Consider the following 16,142-nt stretch of genomic DNA (forward strand, 5'->3'; position numbering starts at 1 on the left):
TTCTGTGCGCCTTGGTGTTTAGTCATGCCGGCCACACGACCACGGAAACGTCTTCGGACAGTGCTGGCTCTTCGACTTTGAAACGGAGATGAGCACCGCAACTCTAGAGTCGGATTCGACTGGCTTTCGAGCAAGGGGACCTTTACCTTTACCTTTACTATGCTCCCAGCGACATGCACTGCCCTGTGCTATACTGGGGAAACAGCTGCAGGCATGGTGAGCGCAGGCAGTGGGAGAGCTCACAAGCGGGCAGGGGAAGGACACAGAGGCTGGTGGGAGGCAGGTGCATAGGGCAAAGGGGAGAAGGGCGTGCATGGGGTTCTTCTTACAGGTGAAGGGGGGTGAACCTTAGGCTGAGGGAAAGTGTCCAGGACAGGTTCGCCCAGGGAACCCCACCACACAATTCCAAACCAGTTCCTCAAACAAATTCAAACACTGTTTGTTTTTTTAAATGTTTAATCAGTTCTTTTCCCACACACACACTGCCCAGGAAACTGGTTTCCGCTGCCTTCTACATTCTAATGAAACACTATGTTTCCCCCTCAGATGGCTGTGGCCCCGCCCCCAGCGTGCCCAGTATCATCACGTCACCTCCGGCTGACGTGCACGCCGAGGTGGGGTTTCACCCGGGGCCCGATTCCGCAGCGGCGGAAATCGGGCCTCCAAAGCGGGGGGTTATCCGCCCCCCTGGGGGACTTGGCAGCCCTATCATCCAGTCAGGTGCAAGTGGAGGAGTGGGGAATCAAACCCGGTTCTCCCAGATTAGAGTCCGCGCACTTAACCACTACACCAAACTGGCTCATAGATATTACGTCGTGACCTCTGGCCATCAGTTTGGATTTCTGCCTGGGTCATGATGTTCAATAGGTGACCTTGGGCCAGCCTCTGTCTTTCAACTGAGTTTCCCTCACAGGAAAAAATGGAGTCACTCCATCTGTGGATGTCACCTGGAAACCCTATGGGGTCGCCATACGTCTTCCATGGTTCGGAAGCACTTCACACACACCTCATCTTTGGCCCATCCTTTTCCATCCCTCAAATGGCAGTTTCAAAACTGGTTTATTAAACTAGATGTGGAGGGAAGGAAAGATAACTTGAGATGGAGTGATTATTTGGCGCAGGGAACTGAGGAACTGGCTACTCTCCCAGTTAGGGCCTCTTTGCGTGACGATCAGCACAGCCTCCCTGTGGCTTGCAGATGTCAGGTAAACCAAATCCCTCTTCCTCTGCTGGTCACTCCAAAGCCTCTCTCTGGAAGCATCTTTAGACATCCTTTATTTTGCTAACTAGCAGTAAAGCCCGTTGTGAAAGCAATACAACGGGATCTAGAAGGAGGCTCTGGGGAGTGCTCTGGCTTTGGGCAAACAGTGTCAATTTGCTGTGGTGACTGATCTCTGCTACCTGAAGAGCAGTTGTAATTGTGAGTTATCTGTAGCCCTCACCTGGAGATTGGCAGCAATTGTTACCCAGGACAAAATGGCTGGTTTGGAGGGTGTAGTCTATGGCATTCTACCTGTCTGAGGTCCCACCCCTCTGCAAACCCCACCCTCTCCAGGCTCCACCCCTCAAATCCCCAGGAATTTGTCAGCATGTAGTTGGCAACCCCATCTCCTTCCCAGCTAGCCACCAACCTACCATTATCTGCCCCTTTGACTTCAGCTGACTTCTGCCCTCCCTTCTGCAGAGCAGTTGTAATACTGAGTGCTCTCCAGCCCTCACCTGGAGATTGGCAACAATGGTTCCCTATGTGAGACTGACTGGTTTGGAGGGTGGAGTCTATGGCAGTGTACCTGTCTGAGGTCCCACCCCTCCTCAAACCTCACCCTCTTCAGGCTCCATCCCTCAAATCTCCAGGAATTTCCCATCTGGAGTTGGCAACCCTATCAGGACTGGCCCCAATGTGTTTTCTCCCAAAGGCCAAAGTAGGTGACAGGACCAAGCTTAGTTGCCTACCAACAGGCACTGAGGGGAATGTAGGGTTGCCAGCTCTAAGGAGGGAAATACCTGGAGGTTTGGGGGGTGGATTCTGTAGAGGGCCGGGCGACGGAGGCATCGGCCTTCTGTCGCCCGCCTTGCCCCCCCAATCTCGGCCCGGGCACCCGCGGCTCCCACCAGCGGCCGCCCGACTCCAGACTCCCCCGCGGCCACTCCAGCCAGGCGACGGAGGCATCGGCATGTAACAGTGGTAGATCTCCAGGGGGTTGAAGAAAATGGTTTGATGGCTGCTGGGCCAAGATTGGCAACAATAGTTCCCCAGGAGCCCCATCGTTAATACACCAAACAATTCCTAAAGGTTTTCCAAAACACTACTCTGTCAATAAATTGCAACACTTTGGATTAGCACCAAAGCTTTAAGATCTCTCCAGCTGTCACCTGGAGACAGGCAACAGCTTGTCTGGAGTGTGGGCAGTATGGCATTGTATCTGTCTGAGATTCCCCTTTTCCTCCTCCTCCTCAGACCCCACCCTGCAGTGGTAACCAAAGCAGCTGACATCATTCTCCTCTCCCTTATGAGGTATGTTATGCAACTGAAAATTCCAACTGCCTTGCGGGGGGGGGGAGTTTGAGGTGTGGAATGGAGTGAAGTCCAATCAGCTTCCATATGCAAATGACCTTGGAACGCTGGGCGGGACTGCACAAAGCAGCCAGTCAACCCAGCCAGTGTCTTCTGAGTGGCAGTTCTTCCGGCCTAACACTAAAGGGGCCAAATTTAGAATGTTCAATACAGAACATTGCTATTCAATTATAATAAGGGAGAGATTCCACGGATCAATTCCTGCCAGACAAGGATCTGGATCCAGGCTTCCTCACTTTCTGCCTCTACCACCCCCAGAGGTTGTGTGCACTGGTGGTAACAACCAGTGTTGTTAACTTTTTAATGAGGTCCCTCAAGAAAACTGACAGTTGGTTATCTTTGTCTAGGCTCACTGTGGTCCTTACCATGGCAGCTTCAGCAGCTGGGGAAGACTATAACTATGAAGGGAAGTGTACCTTAAAGAGAAAAGGGATATGATGCTTTTCTTGGTCATTCCCCCCTAATTACATTGTGGGTTTCTTTCGATGCATGCTCATAAAGCACCCGTTGGTACTACCCCCTCTCAAAACAGTGAAGAGTTCGTTGAACCCACATCTTTTCCCTACGATTGGTTCCCATCTCCCTTCAACCTGCATTCTGAGCAGATATGTATCTTCCACGTAACACTCCTGTACAGAAGATGTCGCCGGATGCAATGCTTCTGTGCTGCTGCTCAGGTGGACTCCAGAAGAAGCTGGTCTTTTGAGGTTTGACAGGTGGGTAAGAATCCAGTTGAGGGTGTATTAAATTTTTGCCAACAAGCAAACAGAAGAGTTCGTTTCTCTTCCTACTCAAACAGATCTAATTTTTTCAAATGGGATTGTGAGAAGTATGACAATCTATAGACTCCCCAGAGAAGATCTCCATTTTCTTTCGAATGACCTATCTTCCCTTCCCATCTCTGGATGTAATGACCCACATGTCTATCCTATATGGCAGGGGTGGTCAAACTGTGGCTCAGGCACCACATGCGGCTCTTTCACACATATTGTGAGGCTCCCAGCAGGGCGGCTGGAGAAGCAAAGGGGAGGCACGCCTCCACAATTGGTCTTCCCTTCCCCAGCCAGTGTTCCCCTTCCTGGGTAGGCTTGAGGTGGGAGAGAGTAAAGAAAGAAAACAAACTTTAAATGCATTCTCAAAGCCCCCCTGGCCAACTTGGAGAGGGATTGGAGAATACATTTAAAGTTGAAGTTGCTTTCTTTCCACCTCTCCCCTCTTTCCTCCCTCCCTCCACTTCTTTCTTTTCTTTCCACCTCTCTCTCTATATATATTTTCCCCTTCCTTCATCCCCCATCTATTTGCTTTCTTTCCACCTTTCTCTCTCTCTCATTTGTTTGCTTTCTTTGTTTCTCTCTCTTTCTTTCCACCTCTTTCATTCTTTTTTCCACCTCTTTTTTCCACCTCTCTCTCTCTCGTTCTCTCTCTCTTAGACAAATAAATGACATTAGCAGACAAATAAATATAATTGGACAAATAAAAATAACATTATCTGTTTTTAACCCCTTTTGTTTGTTTGTTTTTGGCAGTCTCAAATTTGTATATTTTTCAATAAAAATACACGTATGATATTTGTTCATGTCTCGCGGCTCTCAAACATCTGACGTTTATTCTGTGTGGCTCTTACGTTGAGCAAGTTTGGCCACCCCTGCCATATGGCATTCCCGTGACACGATATGAAATTGGGAGCAGTTGGATCACTGCTGGATGTACTCAAGGATACTAAAGGAATTATTCTACATTGTATGCTTGTTCATCCACCCACATCCCTCACTTGACCACCATCTTGAGCCGCAATTGGGGAACAGTAGCAGAATGCCACTAGTAGGCTCTGATTGGAAGGAAGAACACTCCAGCCGTTAGCCAGCCGGCATGGTAAAGATGCTGCCAGCCAGCTCAGACATACTCAGCAGTGATTTGGGGGAAGTGCCTACAAAGCAACATCTGGATGTGCCAAGGTTTAAGTCACCAAGTGTTGCATTCGAGAGATCCATACAAAATCTAGTTGTGAAACTTGTGCAATGAAATATGCAGAGCGGCAGCGCAGTGACTCAGGACTTGGGGCAAAACATAGCCTCCTCCTGCACTCCCTCCCCAAATCATATGGCATATTTAACAGTAGATAAGCATATGGAGCAGAGGTCCATCGGTGGCTATTAGCCACAAGGTATAGATAGGGGCTCTGGGGCAAGTGATGCTCTGTCTTCTTGGTGCTTGGTGGGGTCAACAGTGGGAGGGCTTCTAATGTCCTGGCCCCACTGGTGGACCTCCTGATGGCACTGGTATTTCTGGCCACTGTGTGACACAGAGTGTTGGACTGGATGGGCCTTTGGCCTGATCCAACATTGGTGTCTCTTATGTTCTTATGTTCTTAACATGGCATGAGAAACAGTTAGAGTCAAGTCCAGTAGCACCTTAGAAACCAACGAGAGTTTCCGGGTAGATGCTTTGGAGAATCAAATCTTCCTTTTGTCAGATTCTCAGAAGGTCCTAACCTGAACCACTTGTTGGTCTCCAAGGCGCTCCCGGACTCCAGTCTAGTGGTTCTCTTGCAGATCAACATGGCTGACCCCCTAAAACTATCTTCATGATGTATTTAAGTATTCATAATGTATTTAAGAGAGCCAGTTTGGTGTCGTGGTTAAGTGCACGGACTCTAATCTGGGAGAACTGGGTTTGATTCCCCACTCCTCCACTTGCACCTGCTGATGTGACCTTGGGTCAGTCACAAGCTCTGACACAGCTGTCCTTGAAAAAGAGCAGTTTGTGTCAGAGTTCTCTCAGCCCCACCCACCTCACAGGGTGCCTGTTGTGGGGAGGGGAAGGGAAAGGAGTTTGTAAGCCGCTCTGAGACTCCAAGTGAAGGGCGGGGTATAAATCCAATCTCTTCTTCTTCTTCTTCTTCTACATGGAATATTGAGATAATGAAAGTATTATGTGGTTTGATGTGTAGTTTAAGGGAAATAAATGCATTAATAACCCTGAATATTCATTCACTAGATTGACACTAGATAGGATCCTTCCCTTTGGAACAAATAAGGCAACGGGTGAATATCAGCTGAAGCTCGGGTTGCTCTGAGATGCGTTTCAGCCCAGATACAGCTCCAGGTAGAAACTGCCGTGGTGAGAGTGAGTTGTGTTCTCTACTCAGAAGGATCATCATAACAAGAGAAACTTGACCTCTGATTCTGGATTAGGCTGTGGCCATCTAGTTGACCATTTTGTCTTCCAGCAGTGTCCAATCAGTTACTTTGGAAGAGGTCTCTAATGTTTGGATCTGTCCTGTTGTAACATATGCAGGTATTAGAGGCATGCCCTAACCAGCCCAGGATAGCCTGATCTTGTCAGATCTTGGAAGCTAAGCAGGGTCAGCCCTGGTTAGTAGTTCGATGGGAGACCACGAAGAAAATTCAAGGCTGCTAAGTAGAAACAAGCAATTGCAAACCACCTCTGAATTATCTTGCCTTGGAAACTCCATGAGGCAACTCGATGGCACTTTCTACCACCAGCTAGAGGTGTGCTGGCTCTGAACATGGAAATCTCTTATTCATATCAGGCAGCTAGTGATAGGCGAAGCTTCCATGTATGTATACAGTTCTTGCTATGATATTTATTCCTCTGGCCATTATAACAGTCTGGGGTAAGGACTTTCCCAGGATAACCGTGAGCTGTCCCTTGACTTCCTTTTATTTTAATTGTATCTTCTGCATAACTGATTAACCCCTAGCTTTTGCCATGTTCACGGCACATATTTTCCATTCTTCCAATATTCCTGTCTACCTTGCCTCCATCTCCTCCTGCATCTTCCTCTCTTCTGCCGTTTCTCACATCTCAGCCACTACATGGGGATCACAAATGGCAGCTACTCCAACAGTAAGCAAGTTTTTGTGGCTTGGCTTCATCTGTAGATCATCTCCCACCATGTGGCTGGCCGTTCGGTCAGTCTTTTTGTAAGATATGGTGTTGGTGTGTTTTAGTGTCTGGTGGAAAGAGCTGTCAAGTCACAGCCAACTTACGGCGACCTCCTGTGGTTTTCAGGCAAGAGACGAAAAGAGGTGGGTTTGCCATTACCTGCCTCTGTGCAGAGACCCCGGACTTCCTTAGTGGTCTCCCATTCAAATACTAACCAGGGCCAATGCTGCTTAGCTTCAGAGATCTCATGAGATCCAGCTAGCCTGGACTATCCAGGTCAAGAGACAGATGTTTGCAGTGGTGGAAAGTGCCATCAAGTCACAGCTAGAGATGTGAAGGCCCGGAAAAAAACCGGAAAAATTAGGGGGAAAAAATGTTTTTTCCCCATTTTTTTCCTGAAGCCTTTTTGTTTTTTTCCGAAAAATTGGAAAAATTGAAAAAAGAAAAGAAAAGGAAAAAAACTGATCATGGAACGTTTTATTTTAACATGATGAATAAAATATTTTAAGACATGGTGTTCAAATATTTTCCAGATCATTTCTAAAATATATATATATGGTATCAGATTGATCTACTTTCTGTGCACTGAGGACAGGCAAGTCCTAGGTTCCAAACTGAACTCTCCAATGCAAGAACAAGATGCATTTCTTCCTTTAGGAGGTGCGATTGTCAGAAGAAAATAAAAAAGTTTCAGGTTTTTTTTTTGCATGTGGGTGGGTATTCTGTTTGTAATAATTGTTTGGATACACTATATTTTTAATATGCTAGTTGTGATAATTTCATGCCAAGTAAAAATGTCCATAGTCATATTTTATGTTCCTAAAGTAACAGAATGACTTTCAATCTAGAAAAGACAAAAGAAATGCTAATGTAGCATTTTTTTCAATTTTTCCGAAAATCTCCATTTTTTCCCAAGCTTCAAAATTTCCTGAAATTTTACATCTCTAGCTGTTCCTGTTGGCAGCAGAGGATAGGACTCATAATAATGGGTTTAAATTAAGGGCGGGAAGGTACTAGCTCGATCTTAGGAAAAACATTTACACTGAGCGTTGTGCAACAGTGCAATCAGCTGCCTCGGGGAGTGGTGAGCTCCCCCGCCCTGGCAGTCTTTAAGCAGTGACTGGACAAACAGTTGTCAGGGATGCTCTAGGCTGATCCTGCATTGAACAGGGGGTTGGCCTGTATGGCCCCTTCTAACTCTGTGATTCTATTATTCTAAGAGGATTGGGTTTTCAAATGTTTATTTGTTTTTAACTTTGAGAATTATGTTTTATTGTTGCAATATCTTTTGCCTGTTAGCCGCCCTGAGCCCTACAGGGGAGGGCGGGGTATAAGTCTGATTAATAAATAAATAAATAAATAATAAATAAGTGCCTCTGCACAGCAACCCTGGACTTCCTTGGTGTCCTCCCATCCAAATGCGAATCAGAGCTGACCCTGCTTAGCTTTTGAGACCTGACGAGAACTGGCTAGCCTTGGGGCATCCAGGTCGGGATATTTTAATTTTGTTATGTTTAAAGGTAAAGGTTCCCTTGCTCGAAAGCCAGTCGAGTCCGACTCTAGGGTTGCGGTGCTCATCTCCGTTTCAAAGCCGAAGAGCCAGCGCTGTCCGAAGACGTTTCCGTGGTCATGTGGCCGGCGGCATGGCTAAACACCAAGGCACACGGAACACTGTTACCTTCCCACCGAAGTGGTACCTATTTATTTACTTGCAATTTCTTGCTTTCGAACTGCTAGGTTGGCAGGAGCTGGAACTAGAGACGGGAGCTCACTCCGTCTTGCGGCACCCGGGTCTTGAACTGCTGAACTACCGACCTTCCACAGCCTGCAGTTCAGCGTCTTAACCACTTGAGCCACCGCAGCTCCATTTGTTATGTTTACACAGCTGTAATTTTACCTTATTTTAATGCTATTTGCTGCCTGGCTATGCCCGTGTCATACCAAAAGGCAAGTACAAGTCTTTAAGATAAACAAATGGTCCCCCAGGCTACAGCAACCTTAAGCCGACTCCTCCAACAAATACAAAAACCATTTTATCTTTTAACTCTACCCTCCGACCAGCAAACTTGGTTTCTGCTCTTTTCCAGTCTGCAATCAGATGCGATTCAAGGGACATTCTAATGTGGCTTTAGGGAAAAGAGCAGCCCATTTCCCATTAATCGAGCTGCTATTGTTCAATGAAACTGAGCAAACTTCAGAGGACGGCGGAAGACAGGAGGGCCTGGCGGGTTGCGAAGAGTCGGACTCGACTGTGCGACTGAACAACAACAAAAATCGTTCATTGTCAACTACCAAAGTACCCAGAAACTTTGTGACATACAACCAGTCTCCCCTCTAAGCTGAGTTAGTGTGAGCTGGCTCAGAGTTTTTTAGCCTCCGGCTCACACATTTTTGTCCTAGCTCAGGAAGGAGGGCTCCAGAGCAAACTCATTTCTGCAGCAGCCAAATCGCTCGCTCACAGCTTTAATGCCAGGAGCTCACAAAGTAGGATTTTTACTCACAAGACTCCACAGCTTAGAGAGAGCATTGGATCCAACCCTCTACCCTTAATGGCATTTTGTTAATTTCTAAGGGGTAGAGGGTTTGATCCCCAAAGCTTTTCTGCTTTGGGAGGGGGGTTCCCCTTTGACCTCACCCACGCAAAGGCTATGCTGGGGGGGGGTCACAAGACCTGCATGGACAAAAGCCATGTGAAAAGCTGACCAACCCAGGGGTCATTTGGGGGGATGCGGGGGGACGCCATCCCCCGGGTGAGGTGCGGGAGGGTGGGGCCTGGAGCTCCCTGCTGGTGCCCGCTGGAGGTCACCGCCAGCTGTGGGGAGGACACACTTCCGGTGATGTCAGGGGGTGTGGCATATGCTAATGAGTTATGCTAATGAGTCCCCCTAGCTCTTTTTCTATGAAATGACCCCTGGACCAACCCAACACAGAGAATGCTATTTTGAAGAGCAAAATGCTTTCTTAGGAGAACAAGTCATTCATCGAATCATTCTGTGTCTGCAGATAAAATTTCAGTCAGTCATGTAGTATCCTTAGGACTTTATAGAAGGGGCACTAGAGTAGACCCAGTGGCACAGATCTTGGATGTGCCTCTCAAATTAGGGAGCACAAAGACTGTAATCCACTGCAGTGGATGTTGCTTATCATGGGTCTAGGGGTGACTGGCACATTCTATGATGGGTGGTGGTGTCTCAGAAACCAAAAGAACGGGACAGGAAATTCCACAGGAGGAGGCATCTTGCGTCCATGTTTACTCATAGGGCTAATAGCATCCAGAGATGGCTTTGAAGGTTCAAGGTGGAGTTTGGATGCAGAGAGTGGGAACAAGCATAGAAATACCGGAGTAACATAAGCTCGTCAGTTTAGAGTTTGCTTTGGAAAATCCATCTATCTCTAGCTGCCCTGCCTACTAGGCAGAGCTACCCCTGCCCGTAGCAGCCTCCAGCCTCCAAAGGTGTCACAATGTGAGAGGTGAAGGCCAACAACATTATTGGTAATGCTGAAAGTAAATTGGTCAATGCAAAAGCACTTCCGTGTGTGGTTGACTCTAAGCCTGTGTTGATGGTTATCGTTACTATTTCTTTCCTCTTTCCCCTGTTTTCTCAGGAATAGGTAAGAAGTGAATGGCGTGGGAAAACAGGACCACAGTGACCGAGTTTGTCCTATTACCAATAATGTTGTTGGCAATGCAAAAGGACTTCCATGTGTGGTTGACTCTAAGCCTGTGTTGATCGTTATCGTTACTATTTCTTTCCTCTTTCCCCTGTTTTCTCAGGGATAGGTAAGAAGTGAATGGCGTGGGAAAACAGGACCACAGTGACTGAGTTTGTCCTCCTCGGCCTCTCCCCATCTTGGGAAGCCCACCTCCTCTTGTTTGTGTTCTTCTTCTTCCTCTATGTGGCCACCCTCTTCATCAACCTTCTTATCATCTTGGCAATTTCCCAGGACCGCCATTTTCTCAGTTCACCCATGTTCTTTCTTCTGGGCCACATGGCTTTTCTGGACCTCTGCATGTCCTCCTTTGCCATCCCCTGGGCTCTCTTTGATTTCCTTGTCCAGGACCATCAGACCATCTCCTTCCAGGGCTGCATGGCACAGATCTTCTTCCTCCACCTGTTTGGAGGCAGTGAGATGCTCCTACTCATGGCTATGGCTTACGACCGATATGTGGCCATCTGCCATCCTCTCCGCTATGCCTCCCTCATGAGTCAATGCCATTGTGTGGGACTTGTGCTAGGCTCCTGGGCCGGTGGGCTCCTCCATACAAGTGTGCAATTGGCCTTCACCATTAATGTCCCCTTCTGTGGGCCCAACCACCTGGACAGCTTCTTCTGTGACATCCCCTTGATCATCAAGTTGGCCTGTGTTGACAACTATTCCCTAGAGATCATGATGGTGACCAACAGTGGTATCATCTCACTGGTTGGGTTTGTCGCTTTGCTCATCTCGTACGGACTCATTCTCTCAGCCATCTGTTCCAGGCCTCCCTCTGAAGGGACATCCAAGGCCATCTCCACCTGCACCTCTCACCTCACAGTGGTCACCATGTACTTTGGACCCTGCATCTTTATTTACTTGCGTCCATACGCCAGGTTCACGATTGATAAAGCAGTCTCAGTCTTCTCCATCACTGTCACCCCCTTGCTAAACCCAGTTGTCTATACTCTGAAGAGCAAAGAGATGAAATCTGCCATGAGGACGTTGCTGGCCAGATGTTCTGCCCCTAAACTAAGCTATCAATTGAGAAACAAAAAGGATAAAAAATGAGTTGTGATTGTTCTCTAGATTCTGTTTTAAATGAATTTAAATAATTTCTCTATAGAGATCTTTATATAGTCAGATTTGTTGGAGATTCTAGTATAAGCAATAAGAATTGTGTACTCAACGTAGCAAAGTATAAGCTTATTTAACTAGAAGCTAATTTATAAGCATTGTGAATGACCACCATCTCTTGGGGTTTTAGTGGTTTTTCTTTACTTTCACCTGTAGTTTGTAGTTACCTTTCCTTGTTTCTTTGTAGTATATAGAAAATGCAATTTAAAAATCCCCTATTGGGGGGGGGGGACAAAAAAAGGGAAAATATTTGCTCCGCTACTGCCCTCCTGTTTAGACCATCTGCTTATATACTGGGCAGTGCAGTCCCTGGTATGTGCTGAAATACAAAGGTCAGGTGTGGATCCACCTGTTTGCAGACGTAAGGCCCATTAACACACACACACACACATACATGCTTATGTGTTGTGCAATGGAATTGGCCTGGCTTCTTGCTTCTTACAGCAGAATTTAGTCATAAGAACATAAGAGATGCCAATGTTGGATCAGGCCAAAGGCTCATCCAGTCCAACACTCTGTATCACACAGTGGCCAGAAATACCAGGTGCCATCAGGAGGTCCACCAGTGGGGCCAGAACTCCAGAAGCCCTCCCATTGTTGACCCCCCCCCAAGCACCAAGATGACAGAGCATCACTTGCCCCAGAGTCCCTATCTACCAGAGTCCTGGTAGAACAGTCAGTCCTCCCTCTGTCCACCTTGAGATCTCTTAGAGATTTCTCATCTGATGTCCCTTTTTAAGTGGAATGCGTCTACTTCTGCTAGAGTGTGGGTCCTGTTCCTCCTACGGTTTCTGCAGCTAGAGAACAAGGCTGCATAAGGTCACAACAATATCCATTTGATCCATTTTCCCATTCTATATTAACATTTGGGGCCAATCCAGACCTCAAAATTGGGAAAATATTTTTTTTTCTGCATTGGCAGAAGGATGCTTGTGCCAGAGAAAAGCGCCACTGTTTGCAGAACAGATCTGTGGAATCCAATCCATAATTAATTGATTAGATATATTGACAGCCTACTAAAATAAGCCACGGAATCCCCGTGTTCTGACATAGTAGACCTTTGATCACCAGATGCATCAGACAGACAACATGGGAAATCTGTCCACTGCCACCTTATTGATTGATTGATTGATTGATTGGGCTTCTGTCCCACCCTCCCCTGCAAGCAGGCTCAGGGTGGGTTACAACACAGTATAATGTCCATCCATATAAATACATTAACAATTAAACTCATTACAACAATAAAATCAGTACTAATAACCTTAAGTGATTTATTGGTAAGTGATACCAATAAATAGCAGCATTAATAAGAGATTGTGTCCCTCGACTTCCAGTTCTGGCAACTTGAGAATGGACACATCCCATCGAGCTCTGATGGGCGCGATCTGGATCGTAGCGGGTGGGAGGGGGATAGGATGGTTTTGGGGCCCCTGGAGCCCATGTAGGAGGCTCATAGCCTGGGGCACAAGAGGTGCTGCTCCCAAGGTGCGTGCCAAGGGATCGAGCCCCCTCTTTGCCCCGAGAGGTCCTGCCACTGCGAGACCCGCAATGGCGTCAGAGGAACACACTAGACTGCGTCCTCCTCAGGCTCTCCCCTAAATCTCCAGCAATTTCTCAACCTGGACTTATGACGGGTCTAAGGACCATAACAAGAAACTGAACTGAACAACCTGGACTTGACAAGCCTATTGATGTGGTCTGGAAGATAACTGGTGCAAAAACCAGGGTCCAGGACCTTTTTCATGAAACAAAAACACCTTTTCATTAGAAGAATTATGTGTGGGGGAGTCATATCACAGCTGACTCAAGGAATTGGGCCATGCGGCATTGAACTGGGAGCAGCCGATTCATTCTCTCCTCCCCCCTCCCCTGTTCAGCTGCTAACTTTTTTTTTAACAAGGTCCCTGAATGCTGGGCTGGTTTTTCTTCCAGGCCATCTGTCAAGCAAGTCCGTCCTCCTGTTGTGGGGCTTTCCCACAAGGCCAGAGAGACGATTTAGTGATGGGATTCATGAAGAGTCAATGCTGACTAAGGTCCTCTCTCTTCCCCTCAAAGCACTGAAGGGCAGGTCAGTCTTTCTTGTCTGCTGGTACCTTTGCTGTCTTCCCTTCTTCTAACGGGGTGTCTAAAGTCAGCCTGGCAAGCATAAGTGCGTGACATTTGTACCTGGGGCTAATAAAGCCGTCCTCCTTCACAGACACCAAATACTATCTCCCTGTTCTCTGAGATCCGGGTCCTTTGAACAAGCACCAGATACTTTTGGATAACTGGGGAAAGCTCTCTGACATGTCATGATACTCTTCATTTTCTCGGCAGAATACATGGCTTTGGAAATATACCACGATGCCTTTCACTGGGAACAACTTTTAAAATATTTCCTCTCTGCAAAGGATTCCCTCCCTTAAGCGTCCTGGTTTCCCTTCATTAGGAGTGTTTGGCACCCCTCAAACCAAGCTTTGCTCATTGGGTATAGGGTCCCCCCTCATGTCAGGCTGAGGTGTTTTGTTCCTGCTTGAGTCTCATACAGAGGACTTCCGTTCCATCACTGACATGGAAGTCGAAGGGAGAGGCATAGCTCCTGCAGGCTCTCCTACACAGGCGACCAGAGGCTGGAGAGGAGCAAGTACCTACAATTTGTACTTCTTCAGTCAAAAGCAGCTTTCCTCAACCCTCCATGGAAAGCTGCACCTGCCAAAACTGGCTCTGTTGTCGGACTTCTTGGCCAGCTGTCCTTAGTGGGTTCAGAACAGCTCACGGGCAAGAGAGGGATGACTCCCGCTGTTCACCCCCAACATCTGGTGAATAAAGGTAGTGCTTCTAAACATGGTGGCCTGGGCCTGGAATGTTTCAGTGCCCACACCAATGGAGTCGGGCTTCTACAAAGAAAAGGTACCTGAGTGAACCACTGGGGCCAGACAATAACTACAGAGCTGCCATGGGCAAGCTTCTATACTTAGTGATGACAACAAGATCTGACATTGCAACAGCTATCGATGTTGTTTTGAGCACAGCCTTGACGGAATGTACTCTGCGTGTTCCCCTGTGTGTACTATGTTCCACTTTGGAATCACAATGTATGTGTTTGTATGCATGTGAAGAGGGATTCTACCAAGGATTCCTACAGCAATCTCTGTGATATGAGAAAGAGTGGTGGTACCTTGTCAGCAATGTGGGGATTACAGCATTATGAATTTCCCTGTGCTGCGGCTTCGGGACTTGTCTGGTGCCAACCATAGGACTGATGGCATGGCCCCAGTTGCTAGCCATAAGTGAATGCTGATTACCTTGTAGCAATGCAAGCAAAAGGTAACAACTGTGGCCCAGTCATAGATCAGTCTGGAGTGCCCACACTGTCCCCCCCCCCAAGAGTCGGAAGGGAAATCTACTCTTTAAGCACCTTGACCAAAAGTACAATCATGTGGCTTAAAGGGTAACTAATCTGCATTAAATAGTCTTAAATATTAATAGACACTCTTAAAGATTCAGCCAAAGAGAGACACAAATGATACACAGAGGGTAGAAGAAAGCAGTACCACAGTGAGATAATGAAGAGGAAGGCCTAAGTTAATTAAATTAATATAGATTAATATAGACTACAGGAGGGAAGTGGGACTTAAATCAAATAGTGGAGGGCAAGAAAATGAGGACCTGGTGTGGGAGGGAAGGAACTGAGAAATAAGGAGGCGTCTAACCCTCATTCTCAAAAGGTCTGAGGCAATCATGTCTTCAGTATCTTTCAGACTTGCTCAAAAGCATTCCTTAAACCCAATGCTCCTCTTCCTGTTTGGGCTGTTCTCCTTGATCCGTGCTCTGCTGCTTTGCTGGTTCCCTTTCCCCACACACTGTACCCCATGCCGTGGCCCAGGCCCTAACATCAGCACCAAAGTAACATCCGCACCAAAGTAATGTCTGAGAGCCTGGCAAGGAACCTGGAATATGGCAACAGTTATACCTGGATGCCGAAAGAAAGCCACCATTGTTTACTGTACTGCTAGCACTTTGCCCTTTGTTGTGGTTTTAACTGTTTTATCTGTTTTAATATTTGTACACTGTATTTTTATATATATGACTGTAAGGTTCCCTGGAGGAGCTGCAGTGGCTCAAGTGGTTAAGACGCTGAACTGCAGGCTGTGGAAGGTCAGTAGTTCAGCAGTTCGAGACCCGGGTGCCGCATGACGGAGTGAGCTCCCGTCTCTCGTTCCAGCTCCCGCCAACCTAGCAGTTCGAAAGCAAGAAATTGCAAGTAGATAAATAGGTACCACTTCGGTGGGAAGGTAACAGCGTTCCGTGCGCCTTGGTGTTTAGTCATGCCGGCCACATGACCACGGAAACGTCTTCGGACAGCGCTGGCTCTTCGGCTTTGAAACGGAGATGAGCACCGCAACCCTAGAGTCGGATTCGACTGGCTTTCGAGCAAGGGAACCTTTACCTTTACCTTTTAAGGCTCCCTGAGCCTGTCTTCACGGGGAGGGTAGGCTATAAATCAAATCAATAAATATAAATAACGCACAGAAGTGTAAAGGAAAGGACTGAGCTCCCACACAGCTTCTCCCTGCTTTCAAGCTTGTTGCGTAGGCCCAGCCCTGGCAAGACGGCATCTGGAGGAAGCGAGGGATATGAAACCAGAAACATTTCTCTGTGATTCCTCTCTTAGAAATATGTGGCCAGGAGCCAGTATGGTGGGGGTCATTCTCTTACACCATCTCAGTCACAGGATGAGACAAAAGGAGACAGAAAGGAGAGGTGGGAAAGTGAACAAACATGGGGTGTGTATGTGTGTCTTTAGGAACTGGGAATAAGGAACCAACTTTAGTTTTCTGCCCAA

General features: G+C 47.2%; 1 protein-coding gene across 1 annotated transcript; it reads left to right on the plus strand.

Annotated features, from left to right (window-relative positions):
• Positions 1-10,276: 10,276 nt before the first annotated feature.
• Positions 10,277-11,198, plus strand: LOC107106925 (olfactory receptor 4K3-like; the record flags this gene model as incomplete). Its single annotated transcript, XM_015407141.1, has 1 exon — positions 10,277-11,198. A coding segment is annotated over exon 1 (922 nt), but the record flags the coding sequence as incomplete, so codon positions are not given.
• Positions 11,199-16,142: the final 4,944 nt, after the last annotated feature.

Source organism: Gekko japonicus, unplaced genomic scaffold (assembly GCF_001447785.1).
Source record: "Gekko japonicus isolate JY-2015 unplaced genomic scaffold, Gekko_japonicus_V1.1 scaffold3481, whole genome shotgun sequence".
NCBI lineage: Eukaryota > Metazoa > Chordata > Lepidosauria > Squamata > Gekkonidae > Gekko > Gekko japonicus.